Raw genomic sequence first — 24,453 nt, forward strand, 5'->3', positions numbered from 1 at the left:
TGCCAAAGTGTAAACTGCATCTTAACAGGAAGATGTGAGACAAGGTCTGCACATCTCTCCCTCCTAATTACTACAGCTCAGCTGCTGCTGTCTCTTATACTTACACATCTGAAAGGTGACAATGACAATGTCTTGAATGGCAAAGCAATAGCAAGAAGGGTCTGTTTTTTTTTTTTTTTAGTCTGCAACAAAGAAGTTATTCAACCAATAGTCAAAAATATCCTTATGAAAAATCTTTCTCCCAGAAACTGCATCTATTATTGCAGAAAATAATCATAATTTCTGTAGATCTTGATGGCTTGTCTCCTGAGTGACTACAGGTAATGCAGCAATCAACTCTCTCCTCTTGCCCCTACCAACAGCCTCAGGAATGTTCACAACAGCAGTAGGACTTCCATTTTTGCTGTGCCTGCAGTTCTGCACTGGGTTACCTCTGCACACATTATCTCTTTCAAGAAGTTGGAAAGCTCTTCTCACCTGTTCTGGCAAAAATCTCCTGTAGCATTTTCACAGTAGTTACTTTAGATGCCACAACCCAGACTTTCAGATCCTCATCATTCGTGGCATGCAGAAGATGAGGTAGTTTTTACGACCTCCTCTCAAAGGAACAGGTACTTCAGAGGGAAAGATGATGCTGTGGTTGTGATGGCATTGCAGTGGTACAGCCAGGGTGGAGGCAGTGGCAGCTCCCAGCAGGGCTGCAAGTGACTGTTGGATTTGGTGTTTCTCCCTGAAAATCTGTTTTAGGTCAGGGTCTCTGCTGGCAGTCTTGTTGGTTAGCTACAAATGTGTTCAGTCTTCCCTGACCCTTCCTCTGTTTCACTGTATCCCTGTAAATCTGGTTCAAGAAACAGCTTTGTGGAAGTTTGTCTTCCTGCCTCCCCACCTGTTCTGTTTAGCTCAGGAGAACATGCTGCCAGGGCAGGATGGGCTCTGATCAGACACTGCATGGGCTGATGGGGTCCTCTTCTCTGGGGACAAAAACACAGCAGAAAAAGGGCAAAGCAGTGCTAAAACCACAGATATTTGTAGGTGAGAGGAGAACGTCCTTCATAGGCAGTTCACAAACAGGGAATAAAAGTTGAAGCAAGGGGATGCCTGTCCATTTATATCAGCCTGGGAAATGGTGGATTTCTCTCTTGAGGCCTTTGCCTCAGGCATCTTGCCAAAAGGCATCTAGTCTCTATTCACTTGAAACACATACAGTTCCTAAGCCCAAAATGTGCAGAAGGCTCATGAACTGTGATCAGCTGAAGGCCAGAAAGCATGACCTGGTGCTTCATAAAAATCAATGAATTGAAGAGCTGTGACTTTTGGATGCTTTGGAAGTATGAGCAGCACCTGCTGTGCAATGTGAACCCAAAGAGCATCAAAGGGTAATCAGCTCAAACATGGATCTAACCTGTGTTTGTGGTAGGAAAGTATCCTGGAATCTGTGCTGAAAATTAGAATTTATTTGGCAAACACATGCAGTGAAATTATTTGGCAAACGCATGCAGTTGCTTTCTTTGTGGATCCTGTGTATGGGATTTCTTTCTTCAGAGCACAAAGAATTCAAGACAAATTTTACTTTGGAGCTAAAAGGCATGTTTTTAGCAAAGGCAGTGCAAGCAGTGTTGGGACAGACTCCAGGTCTTTGGTGTTCCTGAAGAAACACAAACAACTGCAGAGAAGGGTATAGCTCAGATCCTTTTGCCAGCATGCTTAGCAGGCAGCCCTGTAGCAGATCTGGTTCAGGCTTCGACAAGTGACCTCTGTCACTGAGCAGGAACATAAAGAGCCTCAGTGAGCTTTGGCTGAACTAGGCTTTTGCCTGTCTGCTCTGGAGAGAGAGTAACCTCAGTGTTCCCTTCCCTCCCTCCCTCAGTGTGTCTGTGAAAATACGAACTTGATTTAGCTGCCAAAAAAAGACATTTGAAAAGTGTACATTGCTCTCCTGTGTCCCAGCTTCTGTAAAATATGGGTTATGGTTGGTTCCTGGATGTGGCGCTCAGTAATTTTACAGAAGAGAAAACGGCACCACTGCAACTATCCACACAACACTTAATACAGTGAGGTCTTAGTCTGTGCTAGGGCTCCAGAGTGCTATTCTGGGCATTATGAACCTGATTATATTACACACAGAGCTCAGATGGCTCAGAGCCACACTCAGGATATTAACTGTTTCTATTAAGCTTTGCATTTAGAGATCCTTCTGTCAGAGCAGGGGGGCAATGCTCACGAGCTGGCATTCCCACAGCAGAGCAGCGTGTGTGAGCATGGTTAGGGAGTGTTTTGTGTTTCATTTGCACAAGTGATAACCCGAGTTCCAGAGCTTGCTAACTTATGGGTGCTCAGTGTAATAATCTTTTCAATGTACTTGTTTTTGTACCTGCAGGTGTTGTGGAGGAGACACTCACTGATGTAGATGTGCAGGAGAAACTTTGCAAAGTGCTATAAATGTGTCATAAGGGGAAATCCATACATAGTGTATCATCTGTCAGAGAATGTGATAAAGTGGCATTGACTGTGATTACTTGTGATTCTTGACAGCCTGTGCTCCTGAAAGAGTGTTTTAAAGACTTGTTTTAGTTTGTGATGAAGGTGGCTTTAGGAATAGTTAAGGTCCTTCCGTTTCTCTTTTTAAAAAAAGTTTCTTTTCATGGTTTTGTTTTGTGCTGTTTCAGAGTTTGTAAAAACAAACACCCTGAAAGCCCAAACAACAACAATAATAAAAGAAACCCTTTGTGGATCACCTCTGTGAGCCAAACAAAGTTGATGAGTTTCTCACTGTTTGAATACACATTGTCTGCCAGGTGGGAACTGTGCAGCTCTTCCTTCCCTCATCACCCTGCAAGTGCAGGAAGAGATAAGAGGAATTTATTTAATCCTGCCCTCACGCTGGCTGAATTTGAAGCACACTACCAGACAGGTATGCTGAATTGGGAGCCTAAAAGGCTGCCTTGAGTAGGAAAGGAAGGCAGAGTATAGGTATGGATATGAGTAACATATCCAGTTGGGGGATTTGAGGCACTGGGATAGTGCTAGTGGGAGAAGAGGGATGCTGGACATGGTAGCACATGCTTTTGGGAGAGTAACCACTCGTCTTGCCCTGGAGGTGATGAGAATTTGCCTTTGCAAGGCTTCAGGTTAAACCCTCTTCCCAATAAAACTGCAGTTTGCAGCTCCTTTCTCTGTACTGGGAGATGCAGCTGTTGAGCAGAGACTGGCTTCTGTGCAGCAAAGTTATTCTTTGCAGGAGACAGAAACAAGTGGATGGAGGTACCCATGTGCCATGTGGATCCATTCATGCTTTGGCTGATGGAGAGGGGTTGAGTTTGCATGTGTTTTTCTGAAGAATATCCCCTTTCTCAGAAAGCAAACAGCTGACATCTTGACCTTGCAACGGCTTGGACATCTTTACGTTTTGAAAGCACTGCTCTCCAAATGTGGGTCTATAGTGCAAGAAATGCACGTGATGACCTTGGTCTTCCTGTGCCTTCTTGGCTACAATTTTTGTCTGGGATGCCAGTGACCCTGAGATCAGATTTCCCTCTGCTGTTTTGTGTTAAAAATGAAGAACAAACTGTAATGTGCGGAAACAGTTTGTGTGATGGAACCCATCAAAATAAACTAGAAGGGATGGTGGTGGTTGAGAGAGCTTGGCTGAATCTGGTAATTGGGCTGGTGTGAGAAATTGCTCATCTGTCACACTGGGGATAGCGGGAAGGAAAAGGGCAGCCAGGAAGAGACTGAATGGAAATCAGTCCCCGAAATAAATATTGCATGAGTGGGGCATAAAGAGTCTCCTTCAAATCAGATTCTGTGCCTGAGCCTTCCTCCAGAATTTCCTGCAATTTAGACAAATGACCAGCTTCACATTTTTTTAAGTGGTGTTTGTGCTGAACACTTGCAGCCGTGCGTTCCCATCCAGCTGCTGAGCAGAAATCCTTGTTCTTCAGTCTTGCTGGGCGCTGCTCTGTGCTTTTTTGTGGCAGCAGCTTTTTGCAATAGGAGCCCCCCCCGGCCCAGGATGGCTTTTTCTGTGAAAGCAGGCAGCGAGGCCAGGCAGACATTATCCCTTGCCGGAAGGAGGGACCCGGGCTCCCTGGGGAGGAGGGACGGGGAGCGAGTGATTCATTGCAGCTGGCTGCAGTTTGGCCTCCCCTCTCTCTTTGCCCTGGGTGCCAGGGAGTGACAGCTTGTGGGCAGCAGGCCAAGCTGTGAAAAGAGGAGTGTGTGAGGCCTTTAGCTTTCTCATGCTTTATCAAGCTGCAAAGAATAGCTCGATATTCAGCCAGCGTTGGTGCAGGTCAGGAGAATGGAAATGCGGACTTAACTCCTGACATGCTGGCTGATGGCTGACCGCAGGCTCCGCGCCCGCGAGGGCGGCTTTGTACCGCAGCGTGTGGGGTAAAAGGGAGGAGAAATGCCTTGGTGACATGATAAAGATAACTTTTTTGTTAAGTGGGCAGCCTCTGGGACCTGTTGGGAGAGTGGAAAGATGAAAAAAGGGCTTTGCTCTTGCGGCTTGCTGGCTGCGTGCTGGTGGAGGATGGAAACACTGGAAAGTAGAGCTGCAGCAATGACGAGCGTCCTGGGAAAGTGAGAGGGACTGTGATGGACAGTGGCAGGGCTGTCCCTTCCCTGCTGGCACAGCACTGGGGGCTGCGGTGTCCGTGCCGAGGGCAGGACGGGGCCATGCCGGGATGTCCCCGTGGGCCGAGGTCCTGCCAGCCTGTGCGAGGGCTGCCCGCCGGCGCGCAGGGAGTTAAGCTCCTCATCGCTCGGGGCTGAGCCTACTTCGGGGTGTTGAGCTCCATTCCCACGGCTTTTCCTTTCTGAGGGCTGGGGGAGGGATCGCCTGGAACAAGTAAAATGCCTGGAGGCTGGAAAACAGCACCCCGGCCCCTCTGGCCTTGTGTTGGTCTGGGAGGGATCTGCGCTTCACGGCAGGCTGGGCAGCGGCTGCCAGCCAAGGCCGGGGTCTGTCCCTGCTGGGCAAGAGCCGGGGTTATTTCTCTCCTTTACCAAAGAGAGATGGCTTTGCAGGCAGTAGAGTGCCTGCATAGGGACTGAATAACAGAATTATCAGCTGAAAGGATGTAAAGTAGAAATGAAGCCCGAGCAGTCCTGTGGGCAGATCACAGTACAGGGTTAACACACAGGTGTTGTGGCTTCGTTCCCTACTGCACATGCACGTTTCTCAAAGGCATAAAGGAACGGAGTCCTTTCTTCCCGATGCTGACTCTACCTTCTCCTGCATCACTTTGAGCTGCTGAGTTGAGGTGTTTGAAGTCCTGAGGAGCAGGAAAAGGGCAGGTGAAAGTCTGAGAGGCTGGGTGAGGGAGATAGCAAGTGCTCAGAGCTACCTGTGAGCCTAAATCCCACTCCTTCTCCATCGGCAGTGCAGGGGTGTGGGAGAGCAAGAGAGCCTTGCCTCATCCCAGTTTGCTGTGGAGCTGAGTGTGTCTGTGTGAGGTTCTAAACCCAGCCAGCACCTATCTCCCACCAGAGGGAGAAGGGAGTTTGTGTACCTGTTCAGCCCCTAGAAAGACTCTGAAGTCCCCTCTGAGGTGTAAGGTGTGCAGTCACTGTTCTCAACAGCTTTTGAATTCAAGGCAGGGTGAACTGATGTGAGCAAATGAGACCCAGAAGCAGCATAAAGGAGAGATGAGTTGTGGGTTTAGAGTTTGATTCTGCTGGGCTGTGTTTGTGCTGTACAGACCAGCTTTGTTTGTGTTTATGCCAAAAGCCTGGCAAAACTGTGGTTAGAGGCTGGATTTTTGCTTGTGCATTGGGTGTCTGGCCTTGCATCTGCCCCAGATCTTCTTTGCAAAGAGTGAAGTACTGTGATCCTCCCACTTGCTGTGCTGGCTCCTGTGGCAGGAGGATCTGAAGGGGAGAGGGTTTGGGAGGCAGTATTGCCCGTGTGGGCAGAGGCTTTGGGTAGCTTGGGTTAGCACCCAGATACAGACCTTAGTGTTAAAACAGCAGGGCGCAAATATTCTGCAAATACCAGACTCATAGTGGATCTTGTTGATTATTAATGCCAGAATCCTAAGACTGGTAGGCTGGAGCCCTTGTTGTCTTTCCTGCACCCAGGCACCTAATAATGGTCGCCGAGCTTTGCTGTGAGTTCTGCAGCTCTTTGCTCTGTCCGTTTATTCACCCAGCACTGGGAAATGTGGCTGGAGTGGGAGCTGGGGTCCCAGGTGGATCTGAGCCCTGTGCAAGGCAGACCTGCAGTGGATGCACAAGGAGAAACTCTCCCTGGCTGCGCGGTAGCTTGGACCCAGGTGCAGGGAAGGCACCAGCGAGAGCAGGCTCCCCTGCAGGGACAGGGGGTGTGTTCCCATTGTGCCTGTTCCGGTTTGCTCCTGTCTGGCCTCTTCTCATTATTCTCGCCTTGAGCTGTCTCAGGCCCAAAGGCAAAGTGCTGCAGAAAGCTCTGTGGGCTTTCCCTGGAGAGATGCGGGGTCCTTGGAGAGTGGCTGTTCAAGGGAAGCACTGCAGTGGGCTGAATTGAGGCTGTTTCAGGCTGCACAGCTCTGAGCTAATCTCCCAGAGGCAGAGACATTACTCACCAATCAGGAATGTGTCTGTATTTTTCCTAATGAGAACAAAACATTTTATCCCTGTTCATTAGCAGAGAGTTAGCGTGTGCAGTTGCTATGCCAACAGACTCCTCTCCTCCGCAGACACACACTGGGGGTGTCCTCCATGCCATGGTTAGAAGGGTGAGCAGGAAGGCTGGTTCTGGCAAGAAAAAGATCCCATTGTTTTCCCAGGGCTGCCTGGACTTTGTGCAGCTGGCCAGACCATGCCTTCTCGGAGGAAAGGAACCACAGCAGGAGTCAAGTGCAACAGATTTAATTTATTGGAAAAATAGTCTTTGCATTTCATGCTCTGTTGTTTTTTCCAGCTTGAGGCACACTCCTCAATAAGAGAAATGAAGGTGTCTCAACGTTCCCAAGAGCCCAGATGGTAAGCAAAATGTGCCGGGAGTCAGCCCTGGGATGCCCATGGACAGCTGCAGCCCGCTGGGCTCCTCCGTGTTCCTGATCCTCTCCGTGTGTGTGGCCCCTGTCATGCTGGGCAGCCTCTGGATGCTGCTGCGTGACGAACCCACCTGACCAACTGCACCACCTGTGATTAGTTGGACGAGTTCTCCAGGCACGTGGTCTGCTGGAAAGAGTGAGTGGCTGTATGTGGGAGTGTTCACTTGTTCCCTTTGCAAACGGAACATTCTCTTTATGCAGCGAAATCCTGCCTAAATCCCGTGAAGGATAAAGGACATCTCTTCAACACAAGCTCTGTTCTGTAGAGTTCTGCTGTAAGCACATGTATTTACTCCAGAGGTTGCCTATTTGCTTGTCATTTTTTCCTCTTTCACCCCAACTTTCTTGAGAGTGTGATTGGGAATTGTGGGTTGCAATGCTACCAAAGTCGGGCCACGGCACACCTTTTGCAAGTCTTCTTGGCACCTCTGGTGCTGCACTTGAAATATAAAAACTAACTTTTAAACTTTGAATTTTCTGTAGAAGTGAGTTAATTTAACCTATAAACAGAAACAAAGCGAAAAAACCGAAAAAACCAAAACAAAACCATGAGTTTCTGATGGTGATCTATAAGTAGAAATGGGCCAGTGAGTGTTGCCAAATCTGAAGACAACTCCTGGAGCAGGAGTGATGTTCATCTCTGTCTGTCAATCACCATGGAGTGTGATGAGCTGCTCTGTGCTGGCTGAGCTTTGTGGTGTTGACAGCTATAGACCCTTGAAGAAATGTCTCCCTGAAACTGAATTCTTTCAGGCTGCTTCCTATTAAACAGGATAGTTACACCTCTGCTGTCAGTTTGCCTGGTGAAGCACTTTGTAGGTGAATACATGCAATTTGAATATGCGAATTTGAATATCAAATGTAGGGTGGTACACCAGAGATCCCAGACTGAATGAGATGCTGGAGATCTGCAAATCTGCATGAACCTCTGTCTGGGAAGTGAAACCCTGGCACCTGGATACTAGGAGCTGATGCAGATGAGTCACTGACTTTTGCACTGGAGAGATGAGTATCATGTTAGAGCACTGGGAGTACAGGAGCCCTTCATCTGAAGGATTTCTGCTTGTTGGATTTGCAGGTCTAACATCAGGAGAAATGAAATCAGCAGAAATAAAAGCAATGAACAAAATGAGACAGCAACCCCCAGCCCAGACCTCTCTGGAGTGCAACCTGAAAATTTGGTAGTAGACCTGGATGGAACTCTTAGGTAATAAAGAGCAAGTTTGCAGAAAATCTCTTTTAATCCATGCATCCAAGAATAAATGCTGAATACATATAACAAATGTACACAGATTGGAGAGTCTGGTTGCCTCAGCTTTGCATTGCTCTGGGTGGTTCCAGTAAAACTATTAACTCAAAGCAGTATGAAATAGGGAATGAGTAAGTACTTGAGATGACTTGAATTCAGGCCAGTCTCTTCTGGATCCATGCTTTCAGGGTACATAAAAAAATACAAGATTGTAAGGAGGCCAGAGGACTGTGTGTTGTTGTATTCTTTGAGATTACTGAGGTGATTCTGTCCAGATCCTATTGAAAAATGCTCCAGCAGAAGTGCACTAGAGGACATGCTTTTTAGTACCTTGAAGTGTGAAAGATCATGTCTGAACAAACTAACTTCTGAAATGTGAGTTACGGTTATTATCTGAGTCGCGCTCAGCTTCATTCCTGTGCAGCCAGAGTAGCGACTTGGTGTTACCTAGGAGAGTGTTACTTGTTCCCTCCTCTTCCCTCCCCTCCCTTTTAAGCAGTTCAGGGACTGCTTTTCTGCCCTATTTTCTGTGCACCACCAGTTTTTAAGAATAAACACAACAGCAGTGCTGTGTGCAAGGGAAGAGTTCTTCAGGAGAAACATTCACCTTTGCCTCTGAAAACACCTCAGGTGCTCATAGGACCTTGGGAGAAGAGTTCTTTGTTTTTATCAGGCTCAGCTATGGGCCATTTGTGGGGTGAGGTGTTCCTTCCAAACCCTCAGAGTGTGGTTCAAAACCCTAAATTGTGGGATAGGTTTATATTTTTAATAAGCTGTTAGCACTGAGTATTGCAACGCTAGGTAATATATTGTTCTGTTGGGTTTTAATGGCCCTGTTTATCATTTTTTAATTCCAGTTATACTTCTACATATCTGCATCTTTGAAAAACACTTATTTGACTCTTAATAGTAAAACTGGCAAAGGAAAGAGTGAAGCCAGGAAAGTTATTTCAGCCTGACAGGAAAGTTTAGGTTGCTTAGTCAGCTAAGCATGTATTATTAACAAACTTCTAGATCTCATAAACAATGTGGGAAGCAATTAGTGCATTTGTGAAAGAAATCACTCAGGAATTTTGGGAGTCACAATACACACAGTCTCCAAACCCAGATATTCTTATATGACTTTGCAGGAGAACAAGGTCTGGTAAGAATACTGTTCTGTGTAGCATCAGGAAATCTATAAACACTGGGCCCATACTTGAGGAAAAACTGCTGGATTTAAATGTTCATGAAGAATGCATGACAGAATAAAGCTCTGGCACACGATCTTGTGAGGGATCCACCCTTCATCAGGGCGGGCTGATTCAACCATAAGATAATTTGTATTTTCAAAGAAGTAACAGGGAGAGAAAGTTTTTTAAAAATACTCCATGTTCTGGTGGAAGAAGGATGCAGCTGAATTCTGTGGCTTGAAAGTAAACTTACTTTTGAACAAACTCAGTTTAAGGAGTTAGACTGAGTATTTTAACAGAGAGCTACCAGGTGGGCAATTCACTACAGAAGTGGGGAATCCCTGCTGTATTGGATAACCATCACACTAGTTCCTCCAGCTCTTATGGAAGCTGAGTTTTCTACAGCTTTAGGAAAACCATTGCCATCTTAATAGAGTTATCTTCAGTTTTTAGAAATGGAACAGCAGCAATAGTGAACAGAGGTGAGTGTTACCTTCCATACAAAGCATGACAGAATAAGTCAGGATTCTTCCACCTGAAAAACAATAAATGACAATTATCTTCAATTCCTGAATCACCTGGAAAGTTTAGAGGGGGAGGAGCCTTTTTTTTTTTTTCTTTTCCATTAGAAGTATGAACAGGTTGCATGGAGTAAACTTAAAACCAAGTGACAACTTAGTCCTTGATGTGTGCAGTTAACCTGGGAAGCTTCTTGCCACAGGACGTTGTGAATGCCAAATATCTGTGTGTATGTGAGGACATGGGGCAGGTCTGTAGAAGAGGGAGCTGTTGAAGGTTACTTAATGCAGAGAAACCACCTTAATCCCAGGAAGTCCCTGAGCTGCTCATTGTTGAAGCTTGGGAGAGTATTCAGGGAGGTGAAGTGCTTCTATGAGCTTGCTTCAGTCTGATGTTTCAGGCCAGAGCCAGACAAATGCAGCCTGGTTTGTCAGCATGGGTGAGAGGGGGGATGCTAATAAAACTTGTAAAAAAAAAGGGAGTGGCACAGCTGGTGTTCTGGGTTGGTTCTGTGCTGCTGGTGATGTACAGCATGCACCTCTTGCTTGCTGAAGGCACTGCCTTGGGCTGCTGGAGTCTGCAGGCTGTTGACTTGAATTTGAAGAGAGGCAGAGAGTATGTCTAGGAATTACACAGGTAGGAAAAGTGGTGTGAAGATGAATATTGTAAGCAGAGAAGCTGACTTTCCCCTTTTCTCTGTGGCGAATGCTCTTCCTGCTATTATGGGATAGTAGGTTTTATTGAGATACAGAGGCTGCCTGTCTGCTGATAGCCTACATCTTATTTGTGTTAACTTCCCTCCTTTGAAAGGGTGTTTCTTGCTTTGTAATGGACTCTAACTTCATTTGAGCTAAAATGGGTGATAAGCTGATGCATGAACAGTAAAACCTCTGTTCCAAAGCCTTTTCAAACTAAAAATGTCATGGCCTACGTGAGGTTCATACTCTTCAGAAGTACTCAAAACACTGGTCCTATTTTAAGTCCTGTCTAAACATTTAAAAATAACTCAGAAACAGGGCTCACTTCTAGATGCTTCACCCTTGAAAGCCAGCTCTTGCAGTTGGTTTTAGATGCTTACCCAAATGTTCAGAGGGCACAGTACAGAACAGCCCTACTTGTTCCTTTGAACTTTTAATTCAGAAGGAAGAGAACAACGTCAGGCTATCTGTTATTTTGTCTCTAGAGACATGGTCTCTGCTGTTTTGAGTTTTGGGAGTGGGGGGTTTGAAACTCTTTGTTGACTGATTTTGCTGCTGTGATCCCTGGGGAGCAGCTCTGCAGAGCTGACCAGTAGCGGAACTGCGGTGCTGTGTATTCTTGGAGACAGCTCTTGTGACTGAAAACTGAGTTGGTGTGTTTTGGGAAGCTACAGCCCCTCTCCAAGGACACAGAAGCAATCTTGTGTGCATATCGTGTTCTCTAGTGAACATTACTCCATGGGGTGGCTGAGGAGTTGGGTGCTCAGATTACAGACAGACCTGGGGCTGAGGGAGAATGCAGGTGGAGGGGACTGAAGTTCCTTTCCTGTTGATTGCTCCCCCTTTATCTTGATTTAGTCAACTCTGATGTGGGAAGAAGTTTCTATCCCAAACCCTAAGTCTCATCATTGCAGAGTAGCAATGTGCTCAGTTGTTACCCCATTTATGGAGTATTTTTCCTGGTTTGTTCTCAGTTTCTCAATTATTGTTTTCATCAGTAGCTTGGCTCAAGCAGTGATTCTCTCTCAGCTTGCTCCTGTGTGTGCTGGACCTGTCTGCCCTTCTCCAGTTAGTCTGTCCAGATTAGTTTTAGTTTGAACCCATCTTTAGCCAGTATGATCTTTTCTATTCCTAGCTGATCCATGATTTTAACTAGTGTATTTCCCACTAAGCCCTGAGAAGATTTAAACTAAAACTTTTTCATGAGGCTAAATTTGTGTCAGCCCCACCATGGACTCCAGGGTTGACATTCAGTGGCTGATTATTCCGTTTAGTCCATGTATAAGTCTGAAAAGTGCTGTCTGAGCCACACTTTTGTGGGGTTTTGATTAGTTATCTGTGCATGGCAGAGTAAACTGTTTCCTTTCCCAGAGGAAGGCACAGTCCCTGCCATGTGTGTGGAGTACACAGCTTAAAATGACAGAGGAGGGCTGCCTGGAACTGGGACAGTCTGCAAACAGAACTGTGATGACCACAGGCTATGGTTTATCCTTCTAGCACAGATGTGCATCCTTCTCCCTTGTTTCCTTCCTCTCTGTTCTGTCTAGCTGTTCCTTCTAGCAGAGGAGCAGCCACTCAGCTGTAGAACTCAGTGCTGTTCCTGACCAACTACTGTAAATCTGGTTTTCCTGTCTCCTGGGCACTTTTTTGCCCAGGGGTGACCCTGGCAGGCACCATGGTCTTGAAATGCCAACAGTCAGCCAGTTATACTGGCTGCAGTTCCTGCTCATAGCAGTTTGCATTTCAGATTGGCGCTGCAGACCTGTTTAGTGCATCTCTGCAGCCCTAGGGTGAAGGTCTGGGCTTCTCTGAAAGGGGAAAGGATGAGCCAGTCAGTCCTGCTCAGCCAGTGGCTGTCAGACTGAGCAGGTGGGAGGGTAGCAAACCAGATGAAGAACAGTCTCAACCAGAAGTCTTTAAAATTCATGGCTCTCATGAGCAGGTAGCTGGTTCTGAACCTTTGTGCCTCTAGGACAGCACCAAAGAAGTTTTCTCAGCCCTGAACCAGGAGCTCAAATATTTTGCCAGTAAAAATTAGAATCTCCTTAATCTGAGTGAACAGAAACTTGTGTTTGTAAAGCCACTTGAAGGTATAAAATTTCATATTGGGAATTTTTTCTTGTTATACAATTCCTTGTCCTAGATAAGATGTGGCTAAAATAACTGGAGAACTCTTGTTCTGCATGGTTTATTTCTCCAAGTACCAAATCTTGCGGGGTCCCAGCTTCTGCTTCCTTTGCCACTTAATTTTACTGTTGCTTATTTTCACTCCTCAGGCTGTGAACCCACTGTGGTATGAAGGAAGAGCATTGCCTGATGGTTTGTGCCCAGCAATAGTTCTCTCACCCCTCTCTATATGCAGTCTGGTGCTCTGAATTTTGTCTTTGAAACAAGAACTTCCAAGTGTGGGCCATGTGTGGCATGGAGGGCTGTGGCTGTGCAGTAGAAGAATAAGGCTGCATGGCTGCTGCCAGCCTGTGACTCCTCAGCCATGTGCACCTTGAATGCCCTTCATGGATGGTCCCTGGGCCACCATTCCATGTTGGACTCCATCTGAAAGCACTGAATATCCAGCCTGCATGGGACAGTCTTTGTTCAGAGCTGTTGTGACTGGGGTGAAGTTGATCCTGGCCCTCAGGTCTGCTCCCAACCTGTTCAGGCTTCTGCACTTGTGTGGTGAGAGCTGTTGTTCCTTAGATGTGTTATGTAGGTGTGAAGCTTCCCAAGCTTGGGAAGGTCCCCAGGCTTTTTGAACAGCATGGTGTGTTGTTATCTGTTACTGGCTTTATGAAAGCCTTGGCATTGGCTTCGCGAGGTGGAAGAAAATGTCTGGTCACCTCAGTTTGGATCATTATCTAACAGACCTGTGTAACCTAATTGCCAGACTATTGAGACTGGTAGTTCACAGCTGATGACTGAGAACCTTGCAGGCTGAGGCACTAATTCATGGCAGATAATTGATCAAAGCGTCATTTCTGATAATGCTTTAACATAACTTGAGTAATACAAGGTAGAATATACCTCATCTTGGTCTGAAGGCAAACCACAAGCAGATTGTGGTAGTGATGTGGAGTTCTGTTTATTCTGCTGTCTCTTCTGGGTGGGAGGGGATAGGTACTACTCATGTGGCTGCATTGCATTAAATGTATTTGCATGTTGCTGCCTGTATTCATGGCTACAGCCAGAACTGCTGACACTCTTGGAGTGAGAGGGGAAGACTGTCAAATTGCTGTCAGGATGTATGGTTCTCCAGAAGATGAGGGGAGGGCAGAAAAATGAATTTTATTTTAAATTAAGGAAAACACCAAGAAGAATTCTTCCTGCCCACCCAGGGCATATTAGTTCTTTATAGATTGATTGTGGTACTAAATCTGAGACTTAAGGGTGTCAAGAAAATGTTTTTAACAGAGCACCTTGCTCTGCTCAATGTCTTCAGAGCAAATGATTTATTCAAGACAGGCTATAGTGCTTAACATTTCTTATTTGCATCTTGACACCTGGATGGTGGAGCTCGGGATGTGGTCCTTGCGTGTCTGCCTGTGGTCTGTACCACTGCTGGCATGAACTCCTTCTGTGGTGAGCCTGTTCTCCCTTCCACTGTGCAAACCTGCAGGGCTGATGCTGGCATGGAGACCATGGATTTTCCTCTTGGAGTGAAAGTGTAGGACTGGTGCTTTTTCACAGGAGTTTCAGAGGATGTTTGAGGCTTCTCTCCTCTCTTGCTGGGTTACTCCAAGGCCAGGCTGGATCCCAAAGAACTTGCCTTGGGGGTGTGGCCTTTGCCTCTGTGAGAGCTTGGTTAGGGGTCACGGTCCTGTCCTCTGGGAAGCATGTGCTGGTTGCAGAGATCTCTCTCCCTTCTGCAGGGCATCCTGCCAAGGAAAACAGACTCTAAGGCAGAAGGGATTATGTGGAGATCGTGTGCTGTCCTGGCTGTTTGTGGATGAAGCAGCTGGACATTGCTGCTTTATAGAAATTGGCACAAACAGCTCTGGCAGAGCAGGATTCTGGCTTTTGTAGCTGGTGGAGGCAAAGCTGAGAACAGGAGGATCCTGGCTGAGGCTGGGAGAGGTGCCCCTAATGACAGGGAGGGCAGTGTGGTTGGGAAGGTGTGCCTTGTTTGAGGTGGAGGTTGGTAAAATATGAATCACATGTGTTTGAAGTAGTGATGAAATCCCAGATGAAGGTTTTCTGTAATACCTGGCCAAACAGTCTGGTGTGCTCCAGCTTTCCTTTCTCCCTGCTTAGAACGGATGGTCCTGACCTACTTTTAGCAGCCGTGGTTCTGCCCAAGGCTCGGCTGTTCTGACGGCACACACGGATCCGCTGTGTTCCCTCTGATGAGGAGTTTCCATCAAATGCTGGCAGACAGGGAAGAGCTGTTCCTGAAGGAGGGACTGTGGGTGCACTCAACTTGGATCTGCCACTTCTGTGCTCTGTGGCTCTGGCCCTCCCTGGGTTTGCTTTCCCATGGTGTGCATTAACTTTTGTGTTGCACTGTCAGGATTCAGTTAGATGGTATCTGAATGTTAACATGAGAGATACTGCCTTCAGAAACAGCCAGGGAGGTTAGGCTTCCAGCCTTCTAAATATGTGATTAGGCAGGGCTGGAGTACATTTTTAATATTTAAAAATAAATAAAGTCTATAAATGTACCATAAAATAGAAGTTTAAATAGAATATCATCCTGGGGCAAATTGCAAAGCTCTGTGTAGCTCAGTGTTCTGCCTTTGACAAGATCCAGAGGCAGATGCTTAATGAGGATTGTAAGAAACAGGGCATGTATAATGTGGTGGGTTTGTTGTAGGGTTTGTTTTTTTTTAATTTTTCCCCACCTCCATTTGCCTCCCAGCTTATGACCATCATCAGTTTAGGGCCCTGCTTGGCATGAGGAGTTCTATCTCATCATCTCATCTCAACTATATCTATTCTCCATGAATTTATATAATCTCTTTTCTCTCTTGTTTATGTTTCTGGTCTCCATGACATCCTACAGCAGTGAGCTCTACAATTTAATTATGCATCTTAAATGTTATTTGAAATATTCTACATCCAGCGACAATGTCCCTGAGCTGAATTAGGAAAGTTGTCTGTAACTTTGGTGAGTGCTCTCTTGTTTCTGTGTTGTAAAATATGGCAATATAACCATGTAATTCCATCAATAACCCCATGTTTTCCATCTTGACACTGTCATGTTTCAGACCTCTTGACTTTTCCTTATCTTCCCCCTGGTTGTTTCTTTGTCTGTCCAAAGTCCTGCTCTGCTCAGTCACTCCTTATATGGAAGCTGCTCCATGCTTTTGGTCATCTTTGTTGTCCCTTTTGTTATTGTCTCCTTTTTCAGATGTGGGAATCAGAACTGCCTTCAGCATTTGACAGCATAATGGGGATATGTGTTTTCTTTCCTCAGTACCCTACAGGCCATATTTGCCTTTTTGCTTGATACTCAATACTGGACTGACCTATTAAGTTTTCAAAGTTTTTCTGAGTGATAACAGCTAGTTTTGATCCTGTTGTGTTTATGTACTTAGAATATTTTTTGTTGGTTTTGGTATTGACATTCTAAGATATTGTGTAGTTACTTTTAAGTGCATGAGTTTTATTTTTTACAGTCTTTGAATTTGATTGTGATTACTTTTTTTTTTAATAATAAAATTTGCCACTTCTAGACATATTCCTCTTCTCAAAAGAATATGTACATACTGAACAGTGCAGATTGCAGAGTAAGTTCTTGGCAGATCTCACTGATAATTCATATCTGACAGGGAAACACCTGTCTTTTAATTACTTACTAAATCATGATAGGGACAGTGACTTTGTTTCCACAATAGGTTAACTTTTTTTTTTTCAAGAGTCTTAGCTGACAGTTCTTTTAAGATCAGTTTAGTTAATATTAACCAGATTAAAAATTGTCTCTTGGGTCTCAGTTAAACAGAAATGAGAAATCTGCTCTTGGAATTTCCTGAGTACTGGAGAGGTTTCTCTGTGCTCCACATATTCATCTATATTTTGGGCAACAACTGGCTAACTGGCTTCCTGAACTCATGCAAGCAAATTTGTTTTTATATGGAGTGATGGGCTTAGATTTATGTAGATTATCATAGAAACAGAGAATTTGCTCAGCAGAGCCAATTGGATGGCTAACTTCAGTGAGCCCTGCTTTCCTTACAGGGTTTTATTAATGCTGTAAACCTGTCTAGGCTCTTTGGATATACTCTAATAGAATGGGATATATTTTTCCTAACTAGGTTTCTTTTTCCTCTAATTGAAAGTTAAGTCACTGATGCAAATGTAACATGTGATGTGGCAGCTAGAAGATCAAGGGGATCTTTTGTGGGTAAATGGAGGACTGGTGGGTTCAAACTGGGTAAAATAACATTTGAGTGCAGTGTCAGCCAAAGGAGTGGCCTGTCCAGGTCAGGTCCTGTCAAAAGAAAATGCTTATCCAGGTCAGGTAGCTAAAAAAGTAGGGTGTTGACAAATTGGGATGAGATCAGAGAGCTACTAGGGAAATTAAGTCTTTCTGCCTGAAGAAGCTCAGACCACTTAATGTATCCATCCAAAGGATTACACGTGGCTCAATCTGTGATTTGGGAAAGCTCAAAGCTGGCAGGATGTGGAAGGGAAGGATTGCATTATGCTTGTCTGCCCTTCGTCTACTTCTTAGGCATCTATTATTGTCTGCTGCTGCAGCTAGGGTTTCTGTGTAGGTGGACCTCTGTCAGACTTAGAATAGCTGTCTTTATCTTCTTGCCCAAGGAGGATTAAGAAGGAGGATTAGTTTTCAAACCGTTCATACAAAAAGTGACTAGAAGCTTCTTTGAGTTGGAAGATTTTGTGACAAGTTAGACAATATGAGAAGGCATTTTACTTGGGGTGGAGAGCCCTCAGGCATCAGCTTGCTGGGTTAAGGTGGTAGCTTCTATAACTTAGGAGCCCTAAGGAAAAATCCTGGTATCATGAGGAGACTTTAGTCAGGAGCTCATGGGCTAGAAGGGATGTTCACTGGTTTTCTTTTGATTGCACAGAAAGTTGGAGCAGATCCTAAAGGACTTTAATCTTCAAATGTGTAACACCAGCAGAACATTATCTTTTGGTTGTGTTAAGATGCTGTGAAACCACCAGCTGGCTTGATTTTCCCTTTTAAAAATGCACATGCAACATGGTCTTGAGTTCAAATTGAGTTAGTGTTTGAGAGGATGGTGAAGTGGAAAAGTCAATCCTTGATTTGCAATGATAGTGTATATGTGAAGAAAGCTTCTTCAACAGTAAGCATCTTGAGGTTACTTTATATTCCTTGTAAATGTTTATGTAGTCGGTCTTGGTTTGTAAAAATTTCACTATTTAACATTGTATTAATCATTAACACTTCATGAGCTAGTTGTACTGGAAGCTTAGTGTTTATAACACATTTTCATCAGTGAAAGGATGAAGTTTGGTTGTGCTAGAGCTGTTTAGAGGAAATACCTATTCACTATCATCAGTTAATTCCAGTACAGCTGAAATTAATATTTAAGTAGTCCCAGAGAGGTAGAAGCACTTTCTGCAGTTTTTCCAAAGAGCAGTGCAGGAGCATTATTGAAGTTATCACATAGTTGACAATATTTTGTGAAACATTCTTTCAGTATGACTTCAATCACCATCCAGAAAGATTACCTTGTAATGTTCAGCAATAACTATCAAAGATTTAGAAAACATAATTTTCCCAAGTATTTATCCAAGAATGCTATTAATTCTGTAGTACAGAATTTCTGCTACCTTGCCCTTTTATATTTGATGCTGTCTTTAAGGGTTTGAGGTATTTTAATAAGTTATTTTGACCTCATCTTTGGTGTTATTCACATCTGGTATAACAGAGCTCCCTTGTCTGTGCCAGTCCTGCTCTGACAGGATTGCTTGAACTTGGGATTCTCCTTGGGGTCAATTTTACTTGGAAAACAGTGGTTTGTGTTCATCTCTGCTGATGCTTTTTGCTGCAAGTCTTCTTAAACAACAGAGCAGGGAACTGCCCTGGTAGTAGTAAATAAGACTCAAAGAAGATTTATTTACTTAATGGGAATGCCATCTTTCACAGCAGAAAACAGCAAGTCTCTGTTGAGCATATGAAGCTTAGAAGGGGGCTGTAATTCAGGGCTTTTGTGCAGAAAACATAGCAGTGGTTGAGTTCCTGCTGCTGGGCCATTTGAATGTGCTGGAGCACAAGGGTCGTCGTGCAGCTGGAAAATGGTGCTTTTAATTTTTAAATCTTTTAGTGCTCACACTGTGGGTTGGCTCTGAAAAAGATAAGGTGGAAATTGCAGGTGCAGATTTCAGAGACCTATTTTTTCCCAAGGCTGATTTTGCTGGGTTTGGTGGTGAGTATAAAATCTAGCCTAGAAGTTGGAACATAACTGACCTCTCTATGTTTGGAGGACAGAATGTGGTATTAGGGAAATTATCTGGGAGGATTGGAATAATCTCTGTGTGTTGATATGCTGTTAAAATTTGCCCAAATGAGTTCTGGGTTTGTTTCTTTATTAAATAAGCAAAGTTTCTCAGAGGGATACGTGAGGTCAGAGAGGTAAAAATAGTGCTACAGAAAACACAGTCTTACTTCAAATTTTAAGTAACACAATAGTGCCTTTGCTTTAATGTTACTAGTTGTTGTTACGTGGTTGTGATATAAATATTCTGTGGCAGAACTGACTAATCCTCCAGCCCTTCTGTTGTGATCCAGATTAAATAAATAAAACTCAGCAGTATTATTTGGATATTAATATTTTACGGTGAGTTAGAGGCAATTTTCAGAGTATTGTCTGGAACATTTTCGTGTTTAACCGGAATTCATCAAAAAAATGGAATATTTAAAATGAATCTTTAAACCTTGGCAATTGCATTCAGAATTAATTAAAGGCTACACACTTTTAGTGCAATCTGTCTACAACAGCTGTGTTATACACTAGCAGTGAGCACAGGAAGCAGAACGGTTCAGTAAATCCATAAAGAGCTCTGTAGTGTAGCCTGTCATGAAACCATCAGACTTAAATGTAGGTTATCCTCCTCCTTCCTGTCCTCCCAGAGAGGTTGTCATGGGCTTAACTGAAAGGCAAGCATAAAAAAGACAGTGATGGCTGTGCTTGAGAAACAACTTGGAAAATGGAATCAAAACACACTGCTGGCTTTTTCTCCCTCTCTATTCTCATGTAGGGTGCAAATGCTTCTCGCTACTGATAGCTAGACAGCCATGCTCATTGCTAATGTATGTTTGCTCACCTAGCAATAAATACAAGTTCATTTGCTAATGGGTCTTTGTAGCAAAGAGCAACAAAGAGCACTATATTCAGTGTTTATCCATTGTGCAGGGTGATTAGAACCAGCCTGCAGAACATGCTGTACTACCATTCTGTTTTGTTTTCTCTGTTCTCACAGAGTCATGAGGACCAGACAGTAGTTTCTTATCTGAATCACTTTTAAGGACTAGCTCTTCACAAAGTGACTTCCAGGGGAGTATTGGTGACTGAAAGAAGAGTAGCTATATGTTAGAGCCTTGACCACAGCAAGATCTGATTATGGTCTGCTGGAATGAAGGACTAGTTTATTTTCCAACCTCTTTCCAGTACAGGTGCTCCAATAGGTAAAATGCTTTCAGTGAAGCATTTGGAGTAGGTTCAAATACAGATCAATGAGCTTGTAACAAGATCCATGTTGCTGGAGTTGTGTCATGTGAGCTGAAGTAATGGTTAGTTCTGCCCTGGCAGTTGCCAACGGGGCTCTGTGGGACACAGGGCAGAGTCGTGCAGCTTGTAGGCATAACCTCTAGCCAGAAAGCCACTGTTTCAGAATCCATAAATCCTGGAGACACATGCCCATTTTACTTTGTAAGTGCTGGCAGAGGAAGGTTGCATTAGCTAAAAGAAAATTACAGATTCCTCAGAGTGGTGTAGCTATAATGACGTCTTGTGATTCTCAGCTGCTTCCAGATCAAAGATTCTCTTCTCCTTGTCATTGTTGCTGTTCACAACATAGTCAAGCTCCTGCTGTTGGGTGGCCATCAGCCTATTGCTTTGTTTGCAGGCATTTTCAGCTTTGAAACTGAGGAGACTCCAGACAGTCGTACAAGCCATCATGACATCTGCATGATGGCAGTGCAGAGGTATAGAGACAGTTGTGTGGTTAGGGGGTTTCTTAAATCAAGTTCTCTCCAACAGAAATGATGAAAAAACATTAAAAATAACTGTCATGTTGGAGTTGGAGCAAGATCTTTTCTGCTGATCTAAACCTGAGGGGATAGAATCAAATTAGATCTCCTTCCCTCAGTCTGTGTGTATCTTCTTGCTGGGTTTTCCCACATAGCGTCTCCCACACGGTGAGGGTTTCTCTCAGGTGCTACAATGCACTCGCTTACCACTCTGGAAAAGAGACTCCTAGGGTAGTTCAGGGCTGTTTGCCAGTCTGGGTGAAGCAGAGTGTGTTCATAGCTCTGAAGCAGAAAGCACTAAGTGTCCATTATCAGGGCAAACAAAAGCCCCAGTGTGCACGTAGCCTAAACACGACGCTGGTGCGGTGTGAATCAGTGGCTGTGTGCTCTGGGGGAAAGCTGCCAGCCCAGAGCCAGCATTCCTGTGCCTGGCCATATCCTGACAGTGCTGCCTACTTACCTACAAGAACCGTGTGAAGTGGAGCTTTTCCAGAGCTTCACAAAGCCTATATTTAATAAAGTGTTCTTTTTGTAATACCTTCCATCCGCTGGATTTCACAAGTAAACTAATCCTCTCAACTGGTCTTTAGGTAGAGCAAAGATGCCAGTTTTACTGACAAAGGAGCTGGAAAGCAGACTTCTGGGTTTTTTTCTGCAATAGCAGGGGAGTAGAAGATGAATCCAGAGTCTTACAGCTGTTGTTCTCAGCATTGCTACTGTGTTTTCTGCACATTGTGTGCTGGACATTGTATAGAATGAGTGTAAGACACAGTTTATGGGTTGAGAAGTTTGTGGCCTAAATTGGTTAAGTCCTACAGTAAATGCTGGAGTAGTTTACTCTTGAAATGCTGCAGATCTTTTTCTGCCTCTCTGATTTAAGCACTTCTGAGCTAAATCACTTCGAGCTTATGAGGAAGACCCAAGAGGTCTGATGCCCTAAGAGGGGAGTGATGATAGTTTTCTGAACTTTAACTACAAAATTAATATCACCCCTGAGGAGCTGAGTTGCCAAAATGAGCCCAGCAGATTACAGGGCAGTTCTGGAGGAGATACTGTACTCATCAGCTCCACGGAGCCTCTGACCCAGCTTGGCAGCTGTGCAGCTCTGTGCAGCTTTGATACCCTGCCTGCAAGAGGGAGGGAGGGCTGCAAGGAAATAGATTCACAGCTGCATCACCACCTACTTCTCAATTTAAATGAGTTGGTACTCATAGTAAATTATTGAGTACTTGCAGCTGTTTCCCTTTCTCCATGGGGAAAGTGTTAATCTAAATGCTGCAGGTACTTATTACCACATTTCCACCAGGCTGTGGGGATCCCCATCTTGTCCAGAGCAGTTGTTCCCATCCATGGCATGGCTTGAGTGGATCACAGTAGGTTTCAAAAGGAGTTGGTCTAAATATTCTCTGGAGAGGAGCTGAACAGGTCTGGTGATTCCCTGGGTCTGTCCAACATCTACCCTGGACTTGCTTGCAGTTTGAGACATGGGAAGGAATGGAGCCTTGTCCACAAAGCAGGCATGTTTAAATCACCTTTCACAGTACTGGGAGAAGTGCTGTGGAGAAATGAGTGTCAGTATGAGACTTCTATCCCAGATAGAGCAGTAACAGGTGAACAGGTACAGCTGATCTCCCCTCACCTGGATGTGCTGTGTAAGTTCCCAGGAAGATGGGATCCCACAGGGTCTGGCTTGGCAGAACTGAGGGCAGACTGGTAGCCCCAGAGGGGAGGCTTGGAGCTGATGTGACTGATATTCCAAAGGCTTAATCCTGGCACCCAGGCTCTCCTTGGGTGGGTGATGTTCAGTGGCAGAGATGGCATGGGAAGGTTTCTTCTGAAGCATGGGTGGAACAGCCTTAGACCCACAAGAGGCTGTTGATAGCCATAAGTGATAACAAAGAGAGGGTTTAATTATGATATCTAGATCAAATACAGAGTGAAGAGCTTGTAAGTTTGCTCCAAATTGGATCTCAGCTATAGTTTATTTAAGTAATGGTCCTGCAGGTTGTGTTTGTCTTAGACAGTGGTTTGTTTTAGTGTGGTGTTGCTCATTAATACCATATGCAACATGCTGGCTCCTATGGAAATTTGGTCCTGTCCTGGAGAACTTCCAATACATCACCATAGCTCAGCTGTGCAGGAGTCAAGTTAAATGTGGATTTTTCTGATGTTACAAGAGTAGTGATCAGCTTCAATGTTGCATTTACTTGCAGTATTGCAGCTTCTCCTGAGGATGCTGTGCCTGTCACCTTGGTGTGGATCTGACTGAATTAAATCTCTGATACTCCTGAAGGCCTCTTGCTGTGGGTGCTATTGAAGGATTTTGAGTATAAATCTTACTTCTGGCTCCAAGGAGTTATAACAGCCTTTCCTCTCTTGCAGAGTGTTTACCATGCCTCTGGGAACGTTCCTCCTTCCTGTTCTCTGTTTCTTGGGAGCATCAATTCCACAGGGACTGCAGTATGTCACATTCTCACGCAATGCTACAAAATTCCTCCACCTGTCCATGGACTTGGAATCTGGAACCATTTACTTGGGGGCCACCAACTTTCTTTTCCAGCTGACATCTGACCTGCTGTTGGAGAACATGGTTCAGACTGGGCCAGTTCTGGACAGTAAGGATTGCCTCCCACCAGTCTCAAAGCTGGAGTGCCCTCAGGCACACCACACTGACAATCACAACAAGCTACTGCTGGTGAACACTGTGCAGAAGGAGCTCATCGTGTGTGGCAGTGTCCACCAGGGGATCTGTGAGAAGAGGAGCCTGGAGTCCATCGACCACGTCCTCTTCCGGCCAGAGAGCCCTGGTGACACTCAGTACGTGGCTGCCAATGATCCCAACATCACCACTGTGGGACTCATCGCCTACTCGAAGGATGAGGTGCCCCTGCTGTTTGTGGGACGAGGGTACACCAGCCGAGGAGTGGGAGGAGGAATTCCTCCCATCACGACCCGGAATCTCAGGGCCCACGGAGGGGATGTTCAAGCCACAGACTCTCACTCCATTTTCTCCTATGAAGAAACGGCAAAACTGGCTGTGGGCCGGCTGTCAGAGTACAACCACCATTTCATTAAATCCTTCACTTACCACTCCAGTGTCTATTTCCTCTTCTACCGGCGGGACCTCAAATCGCAGTCGCGCGAGTACAAGACCTACATCTCACGCATCTGCCTGGATGACTCCCACTATTACTCGTACGTGGAGTTACCTCTGCTGTGCCAGAGCAAAGGCAATACATACAGCCTGCTGCAGGCAGCCTATGTCACCCGGCCGGGAAGGGAGCTGGCCCAGGGACAGCTGGACACCGAGGGCGAGGTGCTGTTCGCAGCTTTCTCTGCCTGGCAGGCTTCCTCTGGGAAACTGAGCGAGGAGTCTGCGCTCTGCGTCTACACAATGGAGGAGGTGGATCGCCTGACCAACTGGACTAGGGATGTTTGCTACATGAGAGATGGGAAGTCAGAAGAAGGGACAGAAGTGGCATATATTGAGTATGATGTCAGTTCCAACTGTGTCCAGCTGCCAGCGGTAAGTGGCTTCGTGCTTTTGAGCAGTCTGCCGCTTGTTCCTATGTTGCTCTGTGTTTCTGAAGTTGTCTTG

At 45.2% G+C, this 24,453-nt stretch overlaps 1 protein-coding gene across 6 annotated transcripts in view; it reads left to right on the forward strand.

The window, feature by feature from the left end:
- The window catches only part of PLXNB1 (plexin B1), a 77,270-nt gene that overhangs the window by 14,611 nt on the left and 38,206 nt on the right, over window positions 1-24,453 (forward strand). For 2 of the 6 annotated variants that reach the window (XM_063164817.1, XM_063164818.1), the window contains exons 2-3: window positions 6,905-7,176; window positions 23,238-24,381. In XM_063164817.1, the coding sequence (XP_063020887.1) occupies window positions 23,248-24,381 (1,134 nt within the window). In that variant the 5' untranslated portion in view covers window positions 6,905-7,176; window positions 23,238-23,247. Of the gene's footprint in view, window positions 1-6,904; window positions 7,187-8,118; window positions 8,248-23,237; window positions 24,382-24,453 lie in introns of those variants that run through there. The other 4 variants (XM_063164821.1, XM_063164822.1, XM_063164819.1 and 1 more) reach the window with 4 other exon arrangements.

The sequence above is a fragment of the Melospiza melodia genome, chromosome 10 (genome assembly GCF_035770615.1).
Source record: "Melospiza melodia melodia isolate bMelMel2 chromosome 10, bMelMel2.pri, whole genome shotgun sequence".
Classification (NCBI taxonomy): Eukaryota; Metazoa; Chordata; class Aves; order Passeriformes; family Passerellidae; genus Melospiza; species Melospiza melodia.